General features: G+C 44.1%; 2 protein-coding genes and 1 long non-coding RNA gene across 13 annotated transcripts in view; 2 read left to right on the top strand and 1 right to left on the bottom strand.

The window, feature by feature from the left end:
- Window positions 1–845, bottom strand: part of HACD3 (3-hydroxyacyl-CoA dehydratase 3) — a 49,653-nt gene extending 48,808 nt beyond the window's left edge. For 2 of the 4 annotated variants that reach the window (XM_063638952.1, XM_063638951.1), the window contains exon 1: window positions 516–771. In XM_063638952.1, coding sequence (XP_063495022.1) covers window positions 516–602 — 87 coding nt within the window. In that variant the 5' untranslated portion in view covers window positions 603–771. Of the gene's footprint in view, window positions 1–515 lie in introns of all 4 variants that reach the window. The other 2 variants (XM_063638950.1, XM_055278119.2) reach the window with 2 other exon arrangements.
- A 1,050-nt stretch (window positions 846–1,895) lies between these two features.
- LOC134736617 (uncharacterized) lies at window positions 1,896–5,973 on the top strand. The gene is made up of 3 exons (XR_010120725.1): window positions 1,896–2,232; window positions 2,705–2,836; window positions 5,172–5,973. It is a non-coding gene; the product is annotated as an uncharacterized lncRNA (long non-coding RNA).
- A 7,565-nt stretch (window positions 5,974–13,538) lies between these two features.
- The window catches only part of DPP8 (dipeptidyl peptidase 8), a 77,474-nt gene continuing 64,201 nt past the window's right edge, over window positions 13,539–26,811 (top strand). For 6 of the 8 annotated variants that reach the window (XR_008657673.2, XM_055278096.2, XM_055278104.2 and 3 more), the window contains exons 1-4: window positions 13,539–13,754; window positions 15,449–15,584; window positions 18,661–18,930; window positions 23,908–24,020. Coding sequence is in view for 7 of the 8 variants with exons in the window: in XM_055278096.2 (XP_055134071.1) it covers window positions 15,548–15,584; window positions 18,661–18,930; window positions 23,908–24,020 (420 nt within the window). In the remaining variant the exon portion in view is untranslated. Of the gene's footprint in view, window positions 14,029–15,448; window positions 15,585–18,660; window positions 18,931–23,907; window positions 24,021–26,811 lie in introns of all 8 variants that reach the window. The other 2 variants (XM_055278098.2, XM_063638902.1) reach the window with 1 other exon arrangement.

Here is a 26,811-nt window from a genome sequence, read left to right on the forward strand (position 1 = left end):
GTGTGGCCCCCACCCCTCCCCCCCCCACCCCCTGCAGCGCCCAGCCTCAGTAACGTCCGAGGGGCCTGGCTGGACCTCTCAGGCCCGCGGCAGGCATCCAGCCACGGCCCAGCAAGCCGCTGTCACAACCGCACCCCTGACCCAACGAGCTCATCCCACATCTCGAAGGGCCCCAGCCAACTCGAACCCCGACGGCCAGACAGCCAGGGCCGGGCCTGGGCTCCATGAAGGCCGCCGACTGCGAACAAAGAAGAGGCCCGGGGTAGCCTGAGAGGCCCAGGCCGAGCTCTCTGAGGACCCGAAGGTTCCTGCAGCCCTCAGGGGGTTGTGCCCCCGGCCCGAGATCTGCGGATGAGCCTCGACAAGCGCCAGCACGCCGTGAGCGCACCGCGTCGCGGACCTTGTTGGCGCACTGCAGGCTCTCCGGCACGCACGCGGACAAAGAGGGCAGGGGTCCTGGCGGGTACCCGGAGCCGCGATCCCGCGCGCTTCCCGCCGCCCGACCCAGCGTTTACCTGTACGTCACTCAGCTCCACGCGCAGATACAGCTCGCGGTGTCGCTGAGCCCAGTAGACATGCGGCGTCAACACCTGATTCTCCATGGCCACACTGCCCAGGGCGCCAGGAGGCTAGGCTCGCTGCGCCTCGCTGCCTCAGGTAGTGCTCTGCTGGCGCGGGCAGAAAGCAGGCCTCAAACCCCAGCGCTCCTGAGCGCCTGCAACCCGGCACCTCGAGACACCCCACGCTCGCGGGCCGCGCCTGCGCAGTGACGCGCCGGGATGGCGGCGGCGGCGCCAGCAGTGGGCCTTGGCGCGAGCCGGGCGGGGGCGGGGCGCAGGCGGGATATGGGCGGTAGGCCGGGGCACCGAGACGCCGCAGCTCGCTGCGGCCGCCTAGGGAATTGGAATCAGCGGGTGGTCTGCTCTCCCCACTAGTCTTCAGGGACATGCTTTAAAATAAGCTTTAAAATAAAAAAGGCTGGAGACTTATAGGGGACCGATCAGCATGGGAAAGGGTTTGGGACTGGTGTCTCCGGAAGGTCCCTCACATTCTGTTTACTGAGTACCTACTGTGTGCCTGGGTTTCAAAGCTAAACACTGGAACAACAGAAGTGAGACACAGTCCCTTCTGTCTTAGAACTCCCAGCCTATTAAAAGATGCAAGTAATTACAGATGAAATGAGGATAATAATGGTGATAGGGGACTTGGCGTGGGAGCAGCGTGGAAGAGAGTCCCAAGAAGGGAAAATAAAGACCAGGGCAGCGCTGCCCAATAAAACTGTAGGTGATGATGGAAATATTGCCCATTGCGCTCTTTAATACGGTAGCCACTAGCCACATGATGCTTTTGAGTACTTGAACTGAATAACTGAATTTTCAATTTTACTCACTTCTGTTTTTTTGTTGTTGTTGTTTTGTTTTGAGACGGAGTTTCGCTCTTGTTGCCCAGGCTGGAGTGCAACGGCGCGATCTCGGCTCACCGCAACCTCTGCCTCCCAGGTTCAAGTGATTCTCCTGCCTCAGCCTCCCGAGTAACTGGGATTACAGGCATGCGCCATCGGCTAATTTTGTATTTTCAGTACAGACGGGGTTTCTCCGTGTTAGTCAGGCTGGTCTCGAACTCCCGACCTCAGGTGATCCGCCCGCCTTGGCCTCCCAAAGTGCTGAGATTATAGGCGTGAGCCACTGCTCCCGGCCACTTTTATTCACTTCTAATTTAAATTTAAATATCCATATTTTTGGTGGCTATTCTATTGGACAGTGCAGGAGACTGTCTCAAAAAAATAGGAAACTCAAACTAGAGACAACACTCATTTATGTCTTACTTAAGCTGTCTTGTCTGTATCGGCTTTCATCCCCAAGTTCTTCTGCAGCGAATAATTTAATGGGAAGAAACATTTATATGAAAACTAGAACTCTGGGACAAAAATGGAACTCATATTCAATCCTGTTAGCTCCCATTTATTTAGCAAAGTGATTCTGTTAGCACCCATTTGTTTAGCAGAGGGATCTAACGCTGAAAACAAATTCTGCTAGCTCTCTGGAAACATTTAGCTCAGGAGTGGACAGTATAAAATACAGAGAGTTTTCATGTAATGAATGTGCTGAGCTCACAAAAAGTTTATGATGATAGGAACTGAGGGCCGTGGGAACCATCGTCAGACATTTGAGAGCCAACTCTTGAGAACGGGATGGTGAAATGTGAGTAGGAATTTGACCGAGTAAGAACCAGGTAGGCCGTGGAAGCACAGGGTGCTTGCTTCGTTCACAGGTGAAAAGATGTGGATCAGGTGCAGTGGCTCACGCGTGTGATCCCAGCACTTTGGGAGGATGAGGCGGGAGGATCCCTGGAGCCCAGGAGTTTGAGACCAGCCTGAGAAAAATAGCAATACCCTGTCTCTACAAAAAATACAACAGTTAGCAGGGCGTGGTTGGCGCGCCCCTGTGGTCCGAGCTACTCGGGAGGCTAGGGTGGGAGGATTGCTTAAGCTCAGGAGGCAAGATCACACCACTGCACTCCAGCTTGGGTGACAGTGTGAGGCCCTGTCTTAAAATTTAAAAAAGAGAGAGGGTTGTGGGAAGAGGTTCTGCTGCTAGGGATTAAAGGCATAGAGGAGAGAGGTCGCCCTGAATCTGGAAAGGCAGAGGGTGCATTAGGAAAGTCTTTGTTTGCTTCACTGAGGTGCCTATACTGTATCCCACAGACACATGGGAGCCAAGGAAGTTTGTTAACCTGGAGATTAGTAAAATCAAATGTGCTCAGCAAGAAAGACCTGTCAGAGAGGAGGAGGAATTGGTAGTAGGCAAAGCAATTGGAGACCAGTGCAATCTGCCAGGTATGAGTTGATGAAAGCAATGACCTTGACAGTCTTGAATGTTAACGATAAAATATTTTTTATGATAAAGGTATTTTATTGTATTGTGTTTACTACAATGCAGATGCAATATGGGGCACTTTTCAAAAAAATTGAGGTGTAGTTTACATATAGAACATGGGTAAATCTTAAATATTCAGTTTAAGCTGAATTTTTCTATATGTATATATCCATGTAATTATCACCTAGATCAAGATCTGGAATATTTCCAGTATCCCAGAGGTTATTTCATGTTAAAATATCTTTGCCTCTCAGTAATTACTATCCTGATATATCACCATAGAGTCTTTCTTGTCTGTTCTGTTCTTGAATTTTATATAAATGGAACCTACAGTGTCTGGTTTCCTTTTTTCTTTTTTTTTTTTGAGACAGAGTCTTGCTCTGTCACCCAGGATGGAGTGCAATGGTGCAGTCTCAGCTCACTGCAACCTCGGCCTCCCGGTTCAAGCGATTCTCCTGCCTCAGCCTCCCAAGTAGCTGGAATTACAGGTGTCTGCCACCACGCCCAGCTAATTTTTGTATTTTTAGTAGAGACGGGGTTTCACCATGTTGGCCAGGATGGTCTTGAACTCCTGACCTTGTGATCTGCCCCCCTCAGGCTCCCAAAGTGCTGGGATTACAGATGTGAGCCACCGTGCTGGGCCTTGGTTTCTTTCATCAACATAATGTGTATGAGATTTATCCATGTTGCTGAGTGAATCAGTAATTCATTCTCTTTTAGTTTTTGGTTTTGCTCTGTAGTAGTTGACTATATAAATATACCGCAAATTATTTATCCATTTTCCTATTGATGGATATTTGTGTTGTTTCTAGTTTTTAGCTATTACAAATAAAGCTGCTCTGAATATTTCTGTACCTGTCTTTTGGGGATAAATGCCCTTAATTATTTTGGAATAAATACCTGTGAAGGGAATTGCTAGGTTACATAGATGTATGATTAGCTTTAGTAGGTATGCTAAGCAGTTTTACAAAGTGTTTTGGTCAATTTACATTCCACGGCAATGTTTGAAAGTTTTGGTTGCTCTATATCCCTAGTATTTTCAGTCTTTTTTAATTTAATTTTATTTTATTTTTTGATTTTTTTTTGAGAAAGAGTCTTGCTCTGTTTCCCAGGCTGAAGTGCACTGGCGCAATCTCAGCTCACTGCACCCTCTACCTCCGCAGTTCAAATGATTCTCCTGCCTCAGCCTCCCAAGTAGCTGGGATTACAGGTGTGCACCACCACACCTGGATAATTTTCATATTTTTAGTAGAGATGGGGTTTCACCATGTTGGCCATGCTGGTCTCAAACTTCTAGGCTCAAATGGTCTCAAACTCCTGGGCTCAAGTGATCCTCCTGCCTCAGCCTCCCAGGCGTGAGCTACGGCGCCTGGCCTAATTTTTTTTTTCCAGCCCCACCCCCACCCCCAGCCAGTCTTTTTAATTTTAGCCATCCTGGTAGGTGGGTAATAAAAAATAGAATAATTTTAATTCAGCATATTTGAAACCTGAGGCCTATCAGCTGACTTCTGCCAAGGTGAAAGCTATTGATATAGAAGAAGACTGAATGTTGGCATTTTGCCTCAGATGCTTCATAAGAAAGGTCCAGTGGAAGTGGGCCTATCCAGCCTGGTTTGACCACTAGTAACATACTGCAAAATGACTTCTTTAGGCCTGAGTTTCCACATTCATCAAATTAGGTGAATTTGATGAGTTAGATTTGGTTCCCTCTAATGTTCTTATCAGCTGTTTCTAAATTTTTCTGCAAAGAGACCCCACTATTATGGACCCCTCTCTCCCAGAGAAACCTAACAAGAAAAAAATAGAAATGGAGAGAGGAAAGAGTATCATTCTGGTGAACTATAAAACTCCAGGGCGGGGCTGGGCGTGGTGGCTCATGCTGTAATCCCAACGCTTTGGGAGGCTGAGATGGGAGGATCGCTTGAGTTTAAGAGTTCGAGACCAGCCTGGGCAAAACAGTGAGACCCCATCTCTAGAAAAAATTTAAAAAATTAGCCAGGTGTGGTGGCATGTGCCTGTAGTCCTAGCTACTCAGGAGGCTGGGAGGATCTCTTGAGCCTGGAAGGTCAGAGCTGCAGTGAACTGTGATGGCGCCGATGCACTCCAGCCTGGACAACAGAGCAAAACCTTGTCTCAAAAAAAAAAACCCAAAATACTCTGGAAGGTGGCAGGGGAGATTAAAAGGCAGAGCCAAGTGGCAGTGCCAAGCTGAAATAGGTTGGGCTAAGAGTTTTATGATACTATCAGTCAAATGAAAATGCAAATTTAGCTTTGTCTTTATGTCCTACCTTCTAGATGCAGCCTTCCCAGCCTCATTTGGCCCAGGGCCAGCTCTCCCTTCTCAGAGAATAGTCACCACTAACTACAGGAAGCATTTGCTGAGTACTTGCCATGGATGAAGCTCATTCCCAGGGCTGAAGGCTGATTTCCTGCCTTTGGCAAGGGGTCATACACATCCTTACTGTTATCTATGTATAAAATCTTCTATTCCTGGAAGAGGTTTTAGAAAATGAGCTGTAGAATTTGGCTGGATCCAAATCACCCAGGATCACCCAGCCAGTTATCCCTGAGCAAAGTCAGGTTTCTCTAGACAGTACAAAGCTAAGTGTGGAGAGGGAGACTGACTGGATCAGTGCAGGTATCTAATGGGGAATCCTCCACAGCCAGATCATATACATGTAGCCTCCCAACTCTGCCTGGAGAATGGGTATTGCAGGCAATCTTTACTGGGAAAACCTTCCCCTCTACCTGTCAATCTACAGTTCAGAAGCGTGAACTAAAAATGAAATCCTAAGCCTCACAATTGACTGAGCAGACCCCTTCTTGGCCAAGGGGACCCCAGAAAAACCTTAAAAACTGAGTTCCAGGTCATGATGGGATGGGAGGTCAGATATGCCTTCTTATACCCCCTCCCTTTTGCGGTTTAGACACAACGACTGACCAGCATTAATGTGAAAATAGAGAGCATAAGACTGATGGAACGACAACAAAAAATAATAATAAATAAATGTGTTTAAAGACTGATGGAATGGACTCTTTGTGGCAATATGATATCAAATTATAAATAAGACCTAAGGCCATGCTAGGCAAGAGTTAAGTCACACACCCCTACACTTAAAGAATAAACCATGTTTCACTGCCACAAGGTTTTTCTTTCTCTAGCAGCCAAACAAGCACTAGCCTTAAGATAATCAATATTAAAATTTCTAGCTTGCCCCTCACCAGACACTGGCCAACTGACCCCTTGTTCCACAAGCCATAACTATAGCTTTGATTGGACAAGAGACTTATTTCAGTAACCTTCTGCTGATAAGAAGACTATCAACCATGGACGAGTTCTGGCTAGTTTACAGAGGCTATACATTTGAGTGCCTTTGTGTCCTGAAAAGACCTTTTGACATATAGGTCAAATTGTAATACATTTAAGTGTTAAGTCTCCACTGCAAGGTGAACATGGGTCATATGTAACATATATGTTTCTTCAATATTCGTGCTTCAGGACCACCTTCATGAATATTCATACCTCCTCCTGTAACGTGTTGCATATGTATGTTTAGCCAATCCATTCAGCATAAAGCTCCTGTCCCACCCCTTCATCCTTCAAAGTACCTGACTCTGGTCTTTACCAGAGGCTACACTTCCCAGCCTATCAGCATGGTGACCTTACAAGCTGTAACCCTTTATAGAAAATAAAGTCTCATTTTCTTTTCTTTCTTTCTTTTTTTTTTTTAGACAGAATTTCGCTCTCGTTGCTCAACACTCAGGCTGGAGTGCAATGGTGCAATCTCGGCTCACTGCAACCTCCGCCTCCCAGGTTCAAGTGATTCTCCTGCCTCAGCCTTCAGGAGTAGCTGGACTACAGGTGCGTGCCACCATGCCCAGCTAATTTTTGGTTTTGTTTTATGTTTTTTGAGACTGAGCCTCGCTCTGTCACCAGGCTTGAGTGCAGTGGCACAATATCGGCTCACTGCAACCTCCACCTCCCGGGTTCAAGCGATTCTCGTGCCTCAGCCTCCCGAGTAGCTGGGATTACAGGCACATGCCACCACACCCAGCTAATTTTTGTATTTTTCGTAGAGACGGAGTTTCACCACATTGGCCAGGATGGTCTCCATCTCTTGACTTCGTGATCCACCTGCCTCAGCCCCCCAAAGTGCTGGGATTACAGGCATGAGCCACTGCGCCCCGCCCAATTTTTTGTATTTTTAGTAGAGATGGGGTTTCACCATGTTGGCCAGGCTGGTCTCGGACTCCTGACCTCAAGTGATCCAACTGCTTCGGCCTCCCAAAGGCTGGGATTACAGCCACCGTGCCCGGCCTTAATTTTTTTCTATTTTTAGTAGAGACAGACATTCACCATGTTGGCCAGGCTGGTCTCAAACTCCTGACCTCTAGTAATCTGCCTGCCTCAGCCTTCCAAAGTGGTGGGATTAGAGGCGTGAGTCACTGCACCCGGCTTGATGGTTTTAAAAAACAGGAGTTTAGATGGGCGCAGTGGCTCACGCCTGTAATCCCAGCACTTTGGGAGGCCGAGGCAGGCGGATCACGAGGTCGGGAGATTGAGACCATCCTGGCTAACACGGTGAAACCCAGTCTCTACTAAAAATACAAAAAATTAGCCAGGCATGGTGGTGGGCGCCTGTATTCCCAGCTACTCAGGAGGCTGAGGCAGGAGAAAGGCATGAACCCAGGAAGCAGAGCTTGCAGTGAGCTGAGATTGCACCACTGCACTCCAGCCTGGGTGACAGAGCAAGACTCCGTCTCAAAAAAAAAAAAAAACAAAAAAAACACAGGAGTTTCTCTGCAGAAGCTTTTTTTTTTTGGTCTGCCACAATCCATGTAAGATGTGATTTGCTCTTCCTTGCCTTCTGCCATGATGGTGAGGCCTCCCCAGCCATGTGGAACTGTAAGTCCAATTAAACCTCTTTATTTTGTAAATTGCCCAGTCTCAGCTATGTCTTTATCAGCAGCATGAAAATGGACTAATACAACCCCCATCTCTACAAAAATTTAAAAATTAGCCAGGCATGTTGGTGCATGCCTGTCGTTCCAGCTACTCAAGAGGGTCAAGCCAGAGGATTACTTGAGCCCAGTTCAAGACTATAGTGAGCTATGATCATACCACTGTAGTCTAGCCTGGGCAATGGTGCAAGACTTTGTTTCAAAATAAATTAAGTACATAAATAAAAACTTAAATATGAAAAAGAAAATCAGAGGGAAAGACTTTTTTTTCTTTTCTTTTCTTTCTTTCCTTTTCTTTTTTTTTTTTTTTTTTGAGACAGAGTCTTGCTCTGTCACCCAGATTAGTGGTATGATCACAGCTCACTGCAGCCATGACCTCCAGGGCTCAAGTGATCCTTCTGAGGAGCTGGAACTACAGATGCCGCCACCACGCCAGGCTAATTTTTGTGCTTGTCTTTTTTTTTTTTTTGAGACGGAGTTTCGCTGTTATTTCCCAGGCTAGATTCCAATGGTGCAATCTCAGCTCACTGCGACCTCTGCCTCCCAGGTTCAAGCAATTCTCTTGCCTCAGCCTCCCAAGTAGCTGGGATTACAGGCATGGGCCACCATACCTGGCTAATTTTTTTGTATTTAGTAGAGATGGAGTTTCACCATGTTGGTCAGGCTGGTCTCAAACTCTTGACCTCAGGTGATCTACCCACCTCAGCCTCCCAGGGTGCTGGGATTACAGGCATGAGCTACTGTGTCCAGCCAATTTTTGTACTTTTTGTAGAGACAGGGTCTCACTACTTTTCTTTTCTTTTTTTTTTTTTTTGGGATGGAGTTTTGCTCTTGTTGCCCAGGCTGGAGTGCAATGCCGTGATCTCGGTTCACCGCAACCTCCGCCTCTGGGGTTCAAGTGATTCTCCTGTCTCAGCCTCCCAAGTAGCTGAGATTACAGGTGCGTGCCACCACCCCTGGCTGATTTTTGTATTTTCAGTAGAGACAGGGTTTCATCATTTTGGTCAGGCTGGTCTCGAACTCCCAACCTCAGGTGATTCGCCTGCCTCGGCCTCCCAAAGTGCTGGGATTACAGGCACGAGCCACCACGCCTGGCAGGTCTCACTACTTTTCCGAGGCTGGTTTCGAACTCCTGGGCTTAAGCCATCCTTCTGCCTCAGTCTCCCAAAGGGCTGGAACCACAGGCATGAGCCACTGTGCCTGCCTTCTTTTTTTGTTATTACAGTTTGGTTTGAACTACACCCTGAAAAGGGGTAAAGTATGGGGGGAAGTGGAAAAGAAACTATAGACCCACCATATCCTATAATCAATGGCTGTTAGTGTATGTACTACCTGCTTGTGATCTTTTTTCTCACCGAGATTATAAACCTCAATAGAGCACAGATTACCTCCTTTTGGTGTCCTGTAGTATCTAACACAACGTGCTTCAGAAAGTAGATGTTTAAAACATATTTGTTGATGATAATACCCAGTGCTAGATACAGATGGTTTTGCATCAACCCGGCCATGCTATCTCATCCGCACCTCATGTGCTAGATAACTTGTCTTTTTCTGATGGGTCCCTAGAGTGCAGGACAGCAGAAAGCCAGCTAGGGTTTGTCAACCACACAAACAAGACTTGGCAAGGCCACGGCCTGACTGATTCAGCCAGTAAAGATACATTGAGCCACTTTTATTTTATTTTTTTATTTTTTATTTTTTGGGGACAGAGTCTCACTCTTTTGCCCAGGCCAGACTGCAGTGGCGCTAGCTCGGCTCACTGCAAGCTCCACCACCCAGGTTCACGCCATTCTTCTGCCTCAGCCTCCGGAGTAGCTGGGACTACAGGCGCCCGCCACCATGCCTGGCTAATTTTTTGTATTTTTAGTAGAAACGGGGTTTCACCGTGTTAGACAAGATGGTCTCGATCTCCTGACCTCGTGATCTGCCCGCCTCGGCCTCCCAAAGTGCTGGGATTACAGGCGTGAGCCACCATGCCCGGCCGAGCCACTTTTAGATTCAGGTAGTTTATTACTTACATACAGTGCAAAAGGAAAAATGCACAATGGTGATAGATGCTTGTGATCCTTGTCTCATACATCAAAAACGACAATACAGTTGACTCTGTATCTGTGGGTTCTACATCTGGGATTCAACCTAGCTCAGGTCAAAAGTATTTAGAGGCCGGGCGTGGTGGCTCACACTTGTAATCCCAGCACTTTGCGAGGCCGAGGCGGGCGGATCACGAGGTCAGGAGATCGAGACCACGGTGAAACCCCGTCTCTACTAAAAATACAAAAAATTAGCCGGGCGTGGTGGCGGGTGTCTGTAGTCCCAGCTACTCGGAGAGGCTGAGGCAGGAGAATGGCGTGAACCCGGGAGGCAGAGCTTGCAGTGAGCCGAGATCGCGCCACTGCACTCCAGCCTGGGCAACAGAGCGAGACTCCGTCTCAAAAAAAAAAAAAAAAAAAGTATTTAGAAAAAAACTGATATAAAAAAATAATAGGCTGGACATGGTGGCTCTCACCTGTAATCCCAGCACTTTGGGAGGCCGAGGCAGGTGGATCACATGAGGTCAGGAGTTCAAGGCCAGCCTGGCTAACATGGTGAAACCCCATCTCTACTAAAAATACAAAAATTAGCCAGGCGTGGCGGCAGACGCCTGTAATCCCAGCTACTCAGGAGGCTGAGGCAGGAGAATTGCTTGAACCCGGGAGGCGGAAGTGGCAGTGGGCAGAGATTGCGCCACTGCACTCCAGCCTGGCAACAGAGCGAGACTGTCTCAAAACAAACAAACAAACAATACAAAAAATTAGCCAGGCATGGTGGTGGGTGCCTGTAATCCCAGCTTCTCAGGAGGGTGAGGCAGGAGAATTTCTTGAACCCAGGAGGCAGGAGTTGCAGTGAGCCAAGGTTGCACCACTGCACTCCAGCCTGGGCGACAGAGCGAGACTTCATCTCAACTAAAAAAAAAAAAAAAGTCAGCCAGGCGCAGTGGCTCACAGCTATAATCCCAGCATTTTGGGATGCTGAGGTGGGTAGATTGTTTGAGGTCAGGAGTTTGAGACCAGCCTGGCCAATGTGGTGAAACCCCATCTCTACTAAAAATACAAAAATTAGCTGGGCATGGTGGCGCACGCCTGTAATTCCAGCTACCTGGGAGACTGAGGTGGTTGCAGTGAGCTGAACTGAGATTGCGCCACTGCACTCCAGAGCCTGGGTGACACAGTGAGACTGTCACCAAAGAAAAAAAAGTAATATATGACAGGAGGATGTGCATAGGTTACATGCAAATACTATGCCATTTGATATCAGGGACTTGAGTACCGCTGATTTTAATATCTGCCAGGAATCCTGGAACCAATCCCCTGCAGATACCAAGGGACAACTGTACTGAAACAAAAGGGGCCAGATGACTGCAACGTGAGTTGCGAGATACCCTGTTGAACAGGAGCCAATTCTAGACTGCGGCCAAATGATTTTGTATTCAGCAGTGCTATTCTGAGGGAGTGGGGAGAAAGCTCCACACCTCATCAGAAACTGTGAGGAGAGGAGAAGCTGTCTCCTGACTGCCTCCCTGAGGAGGTTGCCTCCAGGTCCCTATCAGCCTCCTATTTTCTTCTGTTCTAGGAACATCACACAGCATTCTGGTAAGACTCAGAGACCCCTGGATTCAAGCCTATGCCTATGATACATGCAAAGTGGCCAGCATTCCATGGTGGACATGTTCCTCTACAGCTTTCTCAGGGTTTGAAAATAAGAATAAAAATCAAGAACTCTGGCCGGGCGTGGTGGCTCACGCCTGTAATCCCAGCACTTTGGGAGGCCGAGGAGGGCAGATCACGAAGTCAGGAGATCGAGACCATCCTGGCTAATGGGGTAAAACCCCATCTCTACTAAAAAAAAAATACAAAAAATTAGCCAGGCGTGGTGGCAGGTGCCTGTAGTCCCAGCTACTGGGGAGGCTGAGGCAGGAGCATGGCGTGAACCCGGGAGGCGCAGCTTGCAGTGAGCCGAGATGGTGCCGCTGCACTTCAGCCTGGGCGACAGATTGAGACTCCATCTCAAAAAATAATAAATAAAAATAAAAAAATAAAGAAATCTGGATTCCAATCTAGTCAAATCTGTAATTAGCCATGTGATATAAGCAAGTATTTTATCCGTCCATGGCTCTTTTTTTAAATGCATGAAATTATATATTTTTAATTGTTTGCTTTTGTGGGGAGGGGGCTCTATCTCTTCTTATTAGGCTATAAACTGCATGAAAACAGGGGCTTTATCTACTTTGTTCACTATTGTGGCCTCGCTGCTTAAAACAGTGACAGGTACAAGGCAGAGATTCAGCAAACACTTGTTGAATTAATGAAGTGCAAGATATTTCTCTGTATTTGTGTGTGTGTGTGTGTGTGTGTGTGCATTTAAAGCCTTTAAAATCTGCTCTCAGGTCATTTGGAGAAAATTAATAGAAGAGACCCAAGGAAAATGACTTCGCCTTTTTTTTTTTTTTAAGGGAGCTCAACTTTAAAAAGCCTGAGGGAAGGCTCATTTAACCTCAGAGTGAATAATTATATACTGTGGAGTGGAGCATAGTACCCAAATGGATTTTTTATTAGTGCTATTATAATAAATCCTAATGACACACAACTCTGACACATTGTTCTTTGTAATAATAGAAAATAGGGGAGGCCCCGCTTTTGCACAGTTTTGTTGTACACCTGCTACTTTCCTGGATATCTTCCTGAGTTCCCTTTTTCTCAGCCAATATACAGTGTAGACCAGGAAAGAAATTGCAAGTCAAAGGACCTGCCTCTGGCTCTGATTATAACAAGTCATTCACTTCTTTCCCCTAGGCCCCAGTTTCTTCATTTTATGCGTTAAAGTGCATACCTTTTTTTTTTTTTTTTTTGAGACAGGGTCTCACTCTGTCACCCAGGCTGGAGTGCAGTGGCGTGATCTCAGCTCACTACAACTTCTGCCTCCCGGGTTCAAGCGATTCTCCTTTCCTCAGCCTCCTGAGTAGTAGCTGGGATTGCAGGCGCCCACCACCATGCCAAGCTAAGTTTTGAATTTTTTGTAGAGATGGGGTTTCGCCATGTTGGCCAGGCTGGTCTCGAACTCCTGACCTCAAGTGATCTGCCTGCCTCAGCCTCCCAAAGTGTGGGATTACAGGCGTGAGCCTCCATGCCCAGCCGGTTTTCTTTAATTGCAATTAAGTGAAATGTATTATATCCCTTTTAGAGGTAAAGAAATTATGGCTCAAATAGATTGAGTGACCTGCTAAAAGATCGCTAGTTAATATTAGAGCCAAGTTTCGGACTCCAGGTTCAGATTTCTTTCCACCACAACAATGAGACGCTTAGATCTCCAAGGCCCTAGTCCCTTTCCTCAATATCATGTCGTTGAAAGGGGAGGGATTTACCCTGGTTTGCTCCCAGCGTCTAAGGCTCTCTCTGCCTGGCACATGGACAGGAATTTTGTCTATTTTGAGCAGGCACTCAATATATATTATTTATTGACCACAGACGCGCCACATTTTGCCTTGTGACTTTCAAGTCGCTGTTCCATTCTGGATTTCATCTCTATCCCCTGCTCGGCCCAGTCTCCACCCCGCGCCTCCTTGGCTCCTCCGGCCACTAGATTGCGCTGTGGTGTTGGACCCCACCTAGCAGACAGCGGCGCCCTTCTTGGCCCGGCTGCGCCTTCGCCAGTCGGAGAGCGGATCGCGAGGAACCGGAAGTGCTAAAGCCTCCGAGGCGAAGGCCGCTGCTACTGCCGCCGCTGCTTCTGAGTGCCGCGTTCGCCTCCTGGGTTGTCACCGGCGCCGCCGCCGAGGAAGCCACTGCAACCAGGACCGGAGTGGAGGCGGCACAGCATGAAGCGGCGCAGGCCCGCTCCATAGCGCACGTCGGGACGGTCCGGGCGGGGCCGGGGGGGAAGGTGCAGTATCCGCCCCCCTCTCCTTCTCCTGCGCCGGCGAGGCCTGGGCCACGGCTCACCAGGCCCTCTCCGCTTCACCGAGGGACTGCTTGGCGCGTTCTCAGGGTCAGCGCGCTTTGCGGTTTACCCGGCGCGCCGCCCTGCCCAGGGCAGAGCGGGTGGCGGCCCCCCGCCCCCACTTGCCGGAAGAGGAAGCCGAGGCTCTGAGATTCCGAGTCAACCACCGTTCACTGGGCGGCCCCTGAGCTCTGGGCGCTGGCCTCCTAACTTCCATGTCCGTTATCTTAATTGAGTCTCGCTGGGGTTGGGAGGCTGGGTATTGTCAGCGCTTACAGATGAGGAAATGGAAGCCCACAGAGGCGAAGGGATTTTCCTTAAGTCCGACTTGGCAGATGGGCTTCGGCCTCAGATTTTCTGGTTTCCCAGCTGGTCGTCTTTTTTCTCTCCTGCCTCATGCTAGGTCGATTCCCTCCCTGCTCACTGCCCCCTCCCATTCTGTTCCACCCACTCGCAGCAGGACACTTTCCTTTCCTGCCACACCTCTCTTCTCACACACTTTTCTTCTAAGACTTAGCATTCTTCCCATCTCCCTTCTCAGTATTCTCTGCTATGCCTCTCCTCTTCTTCCTCATTCATAGTTTTTCAAGGTCTTTGCCCCCTCTGTGCTAATGAACCTCTCAACTAGGTGTGGACCCTAAAGAATGAGATAGCTAGGCTTCAGTGAGGCTTTAGGTGTTTAAGGGGACGGCTGTTTGACCCTTGAGTTAAAAATTAAGGAATTTCACTTGAGTGGGTCCAAACTCAAGAGTCCTAAAGCTGTTTTCTGAGTCAACATGCTCTATTTCTGAGTGAGGGGCTTAGTGCTATGAGGTGTCTTGACATCTTAGTCCATTGTTGCTGTGCTGGCATAACCTCATTGTTTTTCCTGCACTTGCCACTTAGCTTTTCCCACCCCATCCCTTCATCACCTACTTGGGCTATGGGATCCCAAAATTAAAACTGATAGAGTAACATGTAATAGCAGACCTTCCTTTTTTGTTTTTTCCTAAGCCAGAATTTCAACAAGTTTAATGCTGCTTTTTCCGGAAAAGTTACCTATTTAAATTATTCTCAGAGTAATGCAGCAAGAAAAAAAGCAAAAATGGAATGCACTTAAGATGAATAGAAAATTGTTTATCTCGTGAAAAATCTTAAGTTATTAAATTCAAGTTAATTCCCTTTCTGCAAAAATGGCCTGTAACTCTTATTGGCTATCCTCCTGAGTTAATTCTATCTCCAACCAGCTTGATAGGACATTATTATGTAAAAGAGGAACAGGAATAGGCACATAAAAATAAATTTTATTAATCTGCCGTTTTTGATGATTTGCAATAGTCACTGAGTAACTTCACATCTGTATGCCTTTTGTAACTCTTTAAAGCCTTTCCATGATTTTCCTTTGTCTGGACACCAAAGTTTACTATGTTAGGATATTCTTTTGACTGTTGGGCTACACATCTCTGAAATAAAATAATTCTTGAATTCTGATAACATAAAATGCAGATACAAAATAATGTAGGCATTATATATTGCCCCAAAAAGTGATATTTCGGTATCAGTTTTAACTACTATTTTGGGGCTTCTCTTTTTGGCCACATGTGGTCCATCTTAATGATCAAAGTCTTATTATCTTATTTCATTATCCTGGTGAGCAGGCTTGGATGGTGAGAAAAGGAAAGATTCCTGTGAGAAGAGCAGGATGAGCAGGGGGATTCTATGCTTGAAGTTGAGTCACTTGAAAAAGATCTCTTTGAATGTGGAAGAGATCTGAGCAGATGAAAATAAAATCAGGTAGGCACCAGGGAAACTACTTAAGTGACGAGGTAGGTGGGGCAGTGAAATACATGCACTGTGCTGAGAAGGTACACTGACCCTATATTCCTATTTTTGACATTAGGAAATTCAGGTCACCTATTTTGAGAATGTGTTTGTATATAATCAGGAATTAAGTCATTTACCAAACATCTGCACAGATTACCAATATTATATAATATTGGGTATATTTTAGAAATACAGGATGTACATTTGCTATGAACATACAGAATAGCAGACTCATTTGGACTGTACAATGTTTGTACACGTACACGCAAGTATGCATGTGTATGCATAAGAGTGTCCAGGGCTTAGTACGATTCAGGAATACCAGATAATTTAAATGTAAGCTAATGTACCTTTTACATAAGAAAGATGTGACCTGAATGATAACTCAAGAAGCTGGGCATGACTCACGCCTATAATCCCAGCACTTTGTGGGCCGAGGCAGGAAGATTGCTTGAGGCCAGGAGTTCAAGACCAGCCTGGACAACATAGTGAGACCCCTATCTCTACAAAAAAGTTTTAAAAAATTAGCCAGGCATGGTGATGCATTCCTGTGGTCTTAGCTGCTCAGGAGGCTGAGGCATAAGGATCCTCTGACTCCAGGAGTTGAAGGCTGTACCACTGCACTGCAGCTTGGGCAACAGTTAGACTTGTCTAAAAAAAATAAACTGGACAGTAAGGCTTGGGAGGAGGTCTTTCTGTTGAGCTTCCCTGTTCTGTTCCCCAGCCCTATTCTTGCAAGCACTCGTTTGCAGGTGAACTTCCAAACATAACACAAGAGAAGTTGAGAAAAATGAGCCCAATTTGTATAGGTTCTTTTCTCATTTGTCCCTCAGTCCATTAGATATAAAACTGGGTCCATTGGCCAGGCATGGTGGCTCACACCTGTAATCCCAGCACTTTGGGAGGCCAAGGCGGGTGGATCATGAGGTCAGGAGTTCAAGACCAGCCTGGCCAAGATGGTGAAACGCCGTCTCTACTAAAAAATACAAAAATTAACTGGGCACGATGGCAGGCGCCTGTAATCCCAACTACTTGGGAGGCTGAGGCAGGAGAATTGCTTGAACCTGGGAGGCAGAGTTTGCAGTGAGCCGAGATCACGCCACTGCATTCTAGCCTGGGTGACAGAGCAAGACTCTGCCTCAAAACAAAACGAAAACAACAACAACAAAACTGGTTTCGTTGACATTTGGTAGAAAGTAGGCCTCCACTAGCTAGCTTTTATTAGGGCAAGTAAACAACATATAGTATATAACCACCACAGTCTTACGCTGTCAGTAAATGTCAGTGTGCTGGATACTCCTTGAACTAAATGACTTAATTCCCTGCCAAGCTGTTTTGGATTTTAGTCATTTAAAGTGAATGCTCGCTTGTTACAATGATACAAGCATACCTGATGTAACTGTCTAGTAGGTTTTCTGGCCACTTTGTTACTGTTATATTGAAAACGGTGACATAGGTAACTGTAGCATGAAGAAAGACAAAATAAGCTGCACACACAGTTCATTCAGTTCTTGGGCATGCCAGTAATGTGTGCTTAATGGACTAATTCACAATCCATACCTGCTAATAATTTTTAGTCTGTAGTAGTTACTATGAATTTATGGTAGCCTTCAAATTTGGGCTTTAAAAAAGATATATTAAATGTACAGCCTTGTATTTATTATTATAGAAGTAGTTAATAATTATGTTAAGTTTGGTTGCATAAATGCAATTTAGTTTATCTCTCAAGTCCACGACTTTGACATTTATTAGTTCAAAAAGAGCAGATTGCCCAGAATTTTTATGTTCCTTTTTGGCAGTGTCATGAATAATATATGTTAGAATACACACTGGTTTATGATAACACTTTTTGTTGTTTGATACTTCGCTCATGTTAAATATTGGAAAAGATAAAGGAGAAATGCAACTTCTGGATTTGTGAAATAAGAATAAACATTGGCAGATGAGATATTAACAAACACTATTTAGGGGTTGAACCAGTAAACCCCAGTTTATACTTTTATCAAAATACTGTTGGTACAAATATTAAGTGCTTTCTGTATCAACTACTTCAGCGAATTAAAGCCACTTTAAGATAGTATCTTTTTTTTCTGCCATTTAATCAGTATATGTTGTCTGATGGGTAAGAATAGTCATATAAGTTTCCTTAAAATACAGAGTCGCCAGGCTGGGCGCGGTGGCTCATGCCTGTAATCCCAGCACTTTGGGAGGCCGAGGTGGGCGGATCACGAGGTCAGGAGATCAAGACCATCCTGGCTAACACAGTGAAACCCCATCTCTACTAAAAATACAAAAAATTAGCCAGGCGTGGTGGTGCATGCCTGTAATCCCAGCTACTCGGGAGGCTGAGGCAGGAGAATGGCGTGAACCTGGGAGGCGGGGCTTGCAAAGAGCCAAGATCGTGCCACCGCACTCCAGTGATAGTGATGTCTAGGCAAGAGCAGAAGACTCAGAAATGCATCAGCCAGTTAAGTGTTTTGTTTGGCTTTCCATTTAAAAGGAAACTATATTATCTTGGGTAAGTACCCTAGGGAGGTTATTACATGCACGTTATTTTTGACAATTTTATTACCGTTCTCATTTGTTGTGGTTATTTCTGTTAGCTGAAAAAAATCCACACTTACCAAATGTGTTACTTTTTAAAATGCAAAACACTTAGCTTCCTTGGCAGAGTTAGCTTCACTATTGACATGCTCTTGGGTGGAGCATAGCAGCCAACTGGCAAATGGCCTGTTTCCTTCCAGTGTGGGAAAGAAAAGGGAGTTTTGGCAAGAAATACCTAAGGAGAGCCTTTTATAAAAGCTACCAAAGGGATTTATAGGCACTGTAAGTAGACCTGACCTCAATTTTTTTTTTAATTTCATTTTTAAACTGAACACAGAGAAGGGAGAGCTGTTGCTTTTCTTACTAGGTTTCATTGCTGCTGTGCTAAAAAGCATTTTTTTCTTGCCCTCCCCACTGCCCTGCTTTTTTTGACCCTATCAGAGAATCATTCTGATAATAGAAGACAGACCTGTGAACAGCTTCATGTGCCTTGTTTTTCTAGGAAAATGCAACATGGCAGCAGCAATGGAAACAGAACAGCTGGGTGTTGAGATATTTGAAACTGCGGACTGTGAGGAGAATATTGAATCACAGGATCGGCCTAAATTGGAGCCGTTTTATGTTGAGCGGTATTCCTGGAGTCAGCTTAAAAAGCTGCTTGCTGATACCAGAAAATACCATGGCTACATGATGGCTAAGGCACCACATGATTTCATGTTTGTGAAGAGGAATGATCCAGATGGGCCTCATTCAGACAGAATCTATTACCTTGGTGAGTACAAAGTCATAGTTTCTGAGAGAAAATGATCTCTTAAGTCAAACTTAAAGTCTAGGTATAATTGACACTCAAAGTTTGATGAATAAATAAATTAGTGACTTTTGGTTCCATTAAAGAAAAAAGCCTTATAATTTGAAGAATTCTATTTTGTTGTATCACATTAACTTTATTTTTACTTGTAGGTAACAAATCATGAATTGATCATGATCATTTTTCAAAATTGAAGATGCCAGAAATTGCTTCTTCCTAAAGCTAATTTGAAATGCCTTTCTTTAGATGGTCTGATTAGGAAAACAAACAATAAAACCATTAGTTTGTTCCCACTCGACAGCTGCTGCTTTTGTTTTTTTAATCCAAGGCTGTTTTTGGTCTCTTCTTCCTGAGTCCATTCACTCCAGATTTAATGTCTGCCTAAATTAAATATGTTAATCTACTGATTTACTTTCTTGTTTGTTAAATTTTTAAAGGTAGGTTCCTTCCCCTCCTCCAAAATTTTTCCAATATAAGTTTTATTCGTTTATATGAATGTGTGCGTATATGTGTTTTATTTGTGTGTGTGTGTGGTGTGTGTATGTATGTGTGTATGGAGATATTAAAGATGTCTGCATGAGTTCATAATTATAGATTTTTTATTTTTTTTTGAGACAGGGTCTCACTCTGTCACCCAGGTTGGAGTGCAGTGGCACACTAATGGCTCACTGCAGCCTTGACCTCCCAGGCTCAAACAATCCTCCCAAGCTGGGACTACAGGTGCACACCACCACGGCCGGCTAATGTTTTGTTTTTTATTTTTATTTTTTTATAGAGATGGAGTTTTTCCGTGTTGCTCAAGCTGGGATTCATTTTTCTTTAAATAACTTCATAATATTCCATTATATAATTGTGCCATATTTTACTTAACCAGACCTCTAATAATGGTCACACGCTGCCACAACCAGCTAATTTTTTGAATTTTTTTGTAGAGACGGAGTTTTGCCATGTTGCTCAGGCTAGGATTCTTTCTTTTTTAACAACTTAGAATGTTCCATTATGTAATTGTGCCATATTTTACTTAACCAGACCTCCAGTAATGGCATTTAGGTTTTTCTAATCTGTTGTTAACAAAAGATGAGGAAGTGAATATCACTGTATTAGATCATTTTGCACATGTGTGAATATACCTGTAGAACTAATTCCTAAGAGTGGAATTGCTGGGAAAAAGGGTATATATATTTTGAATTTTGATTGATATTACTGAACTCCCCTTTCAAAGAGGTTATAGAGTTTATACTACTATCACATTACCTCAGATTATCTATTTCTCCATGCATACACCAATAGTGAGTAATTAAACTTTTTGATCTTTCCCAGTCAGATTAGCGAACAGCAGTTTCTCATTGTTTTTATTTTATTTCTCTTATGAGTGAGGTTGAGCATCATTTCACATGCTTAAAAAGCCATTTGTGGCTGGGTGCAGTGGCACATGACTGTACAATTCCCAGCACTTTGGGAGGCTGAGGCTGGCGGATCACTTGAGGTCAGGAGTTTGAGACCAGCCTCGCCAACATGGTGAAACCGCGTCTCTACTAAAAATGCAAAAATTAGCCAGGCATAGTAGTACACACTTGTAATCCCAGCTACTTGGGAGGCTGAGGCAGAAGAATTGCTTGAACCTGGGAGGTGGAGGTTGCAGTGAGCTGAGATGGTGCCACTGCACTCTAGCCTGGACAACAGAGTGAGACTTCGTCTCAAGTAAAGAAAAAAAAAGCCATTTGTATTTCTTTTGTGTGCATTCACAGTCTATAATATTTGTTTTTTTAATTGGATTGGGTTTCTTTTTTATTTTTTAAAGTTCTTTTCTTTTTCCACCCAACCCCTGAAGAGGGTTTCTTTTTCTTAATGATTTGAAGTCTTTTATATAGTAAGTGAATTAATCCTTTGTGGGATTGTCCCAAGTTTGTTTATTTTTTAAATTAATTATTAATAATTATTATTTTTTGAGACAGAGTCTCAGTCTTCTAAGCTGGAGTGCAGTGGCATGATCTTGGCTCACTGCATCCTTGACCTCCCAGGCTGAAGTGATCCTCTCGCCTCAGTCCCCCAAGTAGCTGGGCCTACAGGCGCGTGCCACCATGCCCAGCTAATTTGTGTATTTTTTTTTTGTAGAGACGGGTTTTGCCATGTTGTCCAGGCTGATCTGGAACTCCTGAGCTCAAGCAATCTGCCTGCCTCAGCTAGGATTACAGGCGTGAGCCACCGCACCTGGCCTTTTTTGGTTTTTGTTTTTTGAGATGGGGGTCTCACTCTGTTGCCCAGGCTGGAGTGCAGTGGTGTGATCTTGGCTAACTACAACCTCCACTTCCCAGGCTTAAGCCATCCTCCCATCTCAGCCTCCCAAGTAGCTGGGACTATAGGCAGACACCACTATGCCCAGCTAATTTTTGTATTTTTGGTAGAGATAGGGTTTCACCATGTTGCTCAGGCTCATCTCAAACTCCTGAGCTCAAGCTATCTACCCACCTCAGCCTCCCAGAGTGCTGGAATTGCAGATGTGAGCCGCTACACCTGGCCAGAAATATTTTCTTTTGTAAGAAATTATACATTTTTGAGAGCCCTTATTCCAATGTGGTATGCTTAGAAGAAGCTCTTATTATTTAGTAACAAGCATTTTGTTACATTAGCATTTTACTTTATTGCATGCTTAATTTTTCCTCTTGTTCTTTGTCATGCTATCCTAAAGAGAAGCAAGATTCATTGATACTGTTGCCTGAAGACATGGGCCCAAAATGACTGCTGTAGCTCTAAAGACCAATAAATACCCTTAGGAAAGAGTGGAAAAGCCCATTTGTGCTTATGTCAGAACATAGAATGTGCTGGGGAAATTTTTACTGGTCATGGATAAAGCCAAGGCAGATATTATGGAACTAGGAGCATATAGGGAGGGGCAACTGAAATGATTGTGGGGGAATGGCTGTTACTGAAGAGAGAAGAAAACCAGTTTTGTCTTTTTGTTTTAATATTTGAAGACTGAAGGCTCTTAGAAGGAGAATGGTTAAGGAGGATATGATCACATTTTGTAAAATTGTGAATGGTATTGATAGGTGACCATAGTCTTAAGAATTCTATAACAAAGCAACTTGGGAATCTACAAAGTAGATTTTACACAAAATTGAGTGCTGAAGTAAATGTCAGCTGATATACAACTTTTTACTCCAAAGGTAACATAAACTAATTAGAAAAATAAGAGGATAAAAACTGTGGTTATTTGGGGGCTTATCCTCAACATTTGCAAGGGTTAGCAAGGGAGTTATCGTACGTTTCCCGAGGCTACCTTCTGCTGGCATTAATAATTCAGAAACACAGGTTGAGGATCTCTTTCACCCAGGAGATTTCTTGTTATTTCTGTGTGATTTATTTTTTCCTTCCATCACTCCTCCAGCTTTTTGGAAGCAATACCCTTTTTTTTTTTGAGATTGAGTTTTGCCTTTGTTGCCCAGGCTGGAGTGCAGTGGCGTGATCTCGGTTTATTGCAACTTCTGCCTCCCAGGTTCAAATGATTCTCCTGCCTCAGCCTCCCGAGTAGCTGGGATTACAGGCATGTGCCACCACGCCCGGCTAATTTTGCATTTTTAGTAGAGGCAGGGTTTCTCCGTGTTGGTCAGGCTGGTCTCAAGCTCCCAACCTCAGGTAATCTGCCCACCTCAGCCTCCCAAAGTGCTGGGATTACAGGTGTGAGCCACCGCGGCCAGCCAGTAATACCTTTTTAGAGTAGAAAGGCTTTGTTTTACCTTGTTTATGTTTTCTTTGGTTCATATCTTCATAACCATAGTGTGTTTCTGTCACTCTTTTATATGTAACTCACTCTACACTGCTGTGACCTTCTCATCCAGTTATCACATGATTTCACAGAATAGATTTGGCTTCTGCTTAATTTAGACCTTTTTCCTTTGCCCTTCCCCAATAAAGGACAAAGAGATTTTCAGCAGATCAGATGCCAGATTCTGTGTTGTTTTAATATTAGTATACTTTTATTGGAAACCCTAAAGATCTTAATGATTATAGTTACGGAACTTTTTTTTTTTTTTTTGAGACGGTGTCTTGCTCTGTTGCCCAGGCCAGAGTGCAGTGGTGTGATCTCGGCTCACTGCAATCTCCGTCTCCTGGATTCAAGCAATTCTCCTGCCTCAGCCACCCAAGTAGCTGGGATTACAGGCACATGCCACCACACCCAGCTAATTTTTTTGTATTTTTAGTACAGACGAGGTTTCACCATGTTGGCCAGGCTGGTCTCAAACTCCTGATCTCAAATGATCCGCCTGCCTTGGGCTCCCGAAGTGCTGGGACTACAGGCATGAGCCACCACACCCAGCCTACAGAACTTTTATAATGAATAAAAACTAGAATTCAGTTAAATCTATGTGTTTCCAAGTAAGCACTTTAAATGTTTCAGAAACAGAAGAAACAGTAATCTGAAGTTGTTACATTGGAATCTCATGAGCCTGTTGCCAACTTGTAAAGGACTCACAATTTTCAAAAAATTCTGAAAATGGTACTTAACTTTTCTCTACACAGCAACTTACATACCTTTATATTTATTTTGAAAGGGAGTAAGATCTGAATACCAAAATGAAACCTGAGCATTTTTCTTTAAAGCCTCAGATTTCTTTTTGTTGTTTTGTTTTTTTGTTTGTTTGTTTGTACGTTGGGATCTTGCTATGTTACCTAGGCTGGTCTTGAATTCCTAGGTTCAAGTGATCCTCCCACCTTAGCCTCCCAAGTAGCTGGGATTATAGGCATGTGTACTATGCCAGGCTATCCTTGGTTTTATTGAAAATTTTTATAGCATGTGGCATAAGCACATTCTACTTGTTAACATTCATTATAAATCCCATAGAGTGCAAAATATTGAAGTGTATAGAAGGCATTATGTACTTAACTGTAGTAAGAATGCTATTCGAAAAAATAATAATAAATGATTGCTTTCTCCTATAGCCATGTCTGGTGAGAACAGAGAAAATACACTGTTTTATTCTGAAATTCCCAAAACTATCAATAGAGCAGCAGTCTTAATGCTCTCTTGGAAGCCGCTTTTGGATCTTTTTCAGGTAGGATTAAATGTTGTTATTGCTATGATTTGGTGTATGTATTCAGATACTGCATTTATTTAGAGGTTGGGATTTTATATTTGAAGTAGATGTAAATAAAAAAATTAAAACATTTTTATGTTTTTGCATGTGTGACCCTGAAATTCCATTTAATTCTTGATATCTGAAACTAAGAGATAATAAAATTCAATTTTTTAAACTGCTTTCTCCCTGTTTAACTGCATTTCCCTTCATAAACTTTGTACTTAGGTAGTTCTCACATTTTTTAAAGGAGTTGTTCACAGAAGAGAACTGATAAATATTTCCAGAAAGGCTTATTTATATATTTTAATTGATTTTGTATTTCTAAAGCTCAGTAACAGCACTAAAATAAAGGTACAAAGTTCAGTTTTACCTTCCAAATAGTATAATTCCATTTATGTAAAATCAAAGATTGGGGTTTTATTTCCCCCAATATTTTATCTTTATTTTTTCTTATTAAAAACTGTTTATATATAATATATATAATATATTTAAATATATATTATATATATTTAAATATATATGTATTTATATATATAATATATATATTTATATATATATTTTATATATAATATATATTTAAATATATATTATATATAATATATATTTAAATATATATATTATATATATATAAATAGTTTTTAAACATATATATATGTGTGTGTGTGTAATAAGATGGGGTCTTGCTATGTTGTCCAGGTTGGTCTCAAACTCCTGGGTTCAAGCAATCTGCCTGCTTCAGCTTTCCACAGTGCTGGGATTGCAGGTGTGAGCCACCTCACCTGGCCAATTTTATCTTTAGATAAGAAAGTAAATTGTTGAAAATATCCCAAAGATAATGTTTCTGTCCAATCGTTTTCTTCTTTGGTTCTCATTATTTTTACAGTGAGTATTTATTTATTTATTATTATCATTTTTTTTTGAGACGGAGTTTTGCTCTTCTTGCCCAGGCTGGAGTTCAGTGGCGCAATCTCGGCTCACTACAACCTCCGCCTCCTGGGTTCAAGCGATTCTCCTACCTCAGACTCCCAAGTAGCTGGGATTACAGGCATGTGCCACCACGCCCAGCTAATTTTGTATTTTTAGTAGAGCCGCAGTTTCACCGTGTTAATCAGGATGGTCTCGATCTCCTGACCTCGTGATCCTCCTGCCTTGGCCTCCCAAAGTGCTGGGATTACAGGTGTGAGCCACCGCGCCCGGCCTTGGCCAAATATTTCTTAATTGAATAACATGAATGTGCTGTTTCTCATAGAAATTTAAAAAAAAAACTTTTATAACAACTAATCTTTTTTTTTTTTTTTTTGAGACACAGTCTTGCTCTGTAACCCAGGCTGGAGTGCAGTGGCCAATCTCGGCCCACTGTAACTTCTGCCTCCCAGATTCAAGCGATTCTCCTGCCTCAGCCTCCCAAGTAGCTGGGATTACAGGTGCACACCACCATGCCTGGCTATTTTTGTATTTTCAGTAGAGACGGGGTTTCATCTTGTCGCCCAGGCTGGTCTCGAACTCTTGGCCTCAAGTGATCCACTGCCTCAGCTTCCCAAAGTGCTGGGATTACAGGTGTGAGCCACTGCACCTGGCCACAACTAATCATTCTCACTGCAACTATTTATCATGAACATTGCCTTTTACATAGGCATGTGACTTTTCTTTAAAACAAAAAATTTCTTATTCTAAGACCAGTGTCTTTAACTGAAATAATGATAATTTTCTCATAGAAAAATTGGCAAAACTGTTTTAAACTTTTATAATGGAAATTTTTAAAGCATACAAAAGTAGAATAATGTGAAATATTTTCAACAAGGATTAGATCTTAGGCATCAGTGTTGATCATAGCCCTACTAACTTCCCCTCACAAACCCCCACCCCTACTGCTCAGACTATTTTTTTTTTTTTTTTGAGACAGTCTCACTCTGTCGCCCAGGCTGGAGTGCAGTGGTGCCATCTCAGCTCACTGCAAGCTCCGTCTTCCGGGTTCACACCATTCTCCTGCCTCAGCCTACCTAGTAGCTGCGACTACAGGCACCCGCCACCATGCCCAGCTAATTTTTTGTGTTTTTAGTACAGACAGGGTTTCACTGTGTTAGCCAGGATAGTCTCAATCTCCTGACCTCGTGATCCGCCTGCCTCGGCCTCCCAAAGTGCTGGGATTACAGGTGTGAGCCACCACGCCCGGCCCTGCTGAGACAGTTTTAAAGAAGACACCAGATATGTCATTCCTGAAATATATCAGTATGTATCTCTGAAGTATACGAATTCTTTTTTCAATTGAGACAGCATCTCACTCTGTCACCCAAGTTGGAGTACAGTGATGTGTGATCACAGCTCACTGCAGCTTTAACTTCCTGAGCTCAAGCAATCCTGCCTCAGCCTCCTGAGTAGCTGGGACTACAGGCATATGGCACCATGCCCAGCTAATCTTTTAAACTTTATGAGACAGGGTCTCACTATGCTGCCCAGGGTGGTCTCAAACTCCTGAGCTCAAGCGATCCTCCCACCTTGACCTCCCAAATTGCTAGGATAATAGGTGTGAGCCACCCCACCCAGCATGTTCTGCCACAATTTTTTTTTTTTTTTTGAGACGGAATCTTGCTCTGTTGCCAGGCTGGAGTGCAGTGGTGCGATCTCAGCTCACTGCAACCTCCACCTCCCAGGTTCAAGTGATTCGGCTGCCTCAGCCTCCCGAGTAGCTGGGGCTATAGCGTGCACCACCAGGCCTAGCTAATTTTTGTATTTTTAATAGAGACAGGGTTTCACCATGTTGGGCAGG

Source organism: Symphalangus syndactylus, chromosome 5, assembly GCF_028878055.3.
Source record: "Symphalangus syndactylus isolate Jambi chromosome 5, NHGRI_mSymSyn1-v2.1_pri, whole genome shotgun sequence".
NCBI lineage: Eukaryota > Metazoa > Chordata > Mammalia > Primates > Hylobatidae > Symphalangus > Symphalangus syndactylus.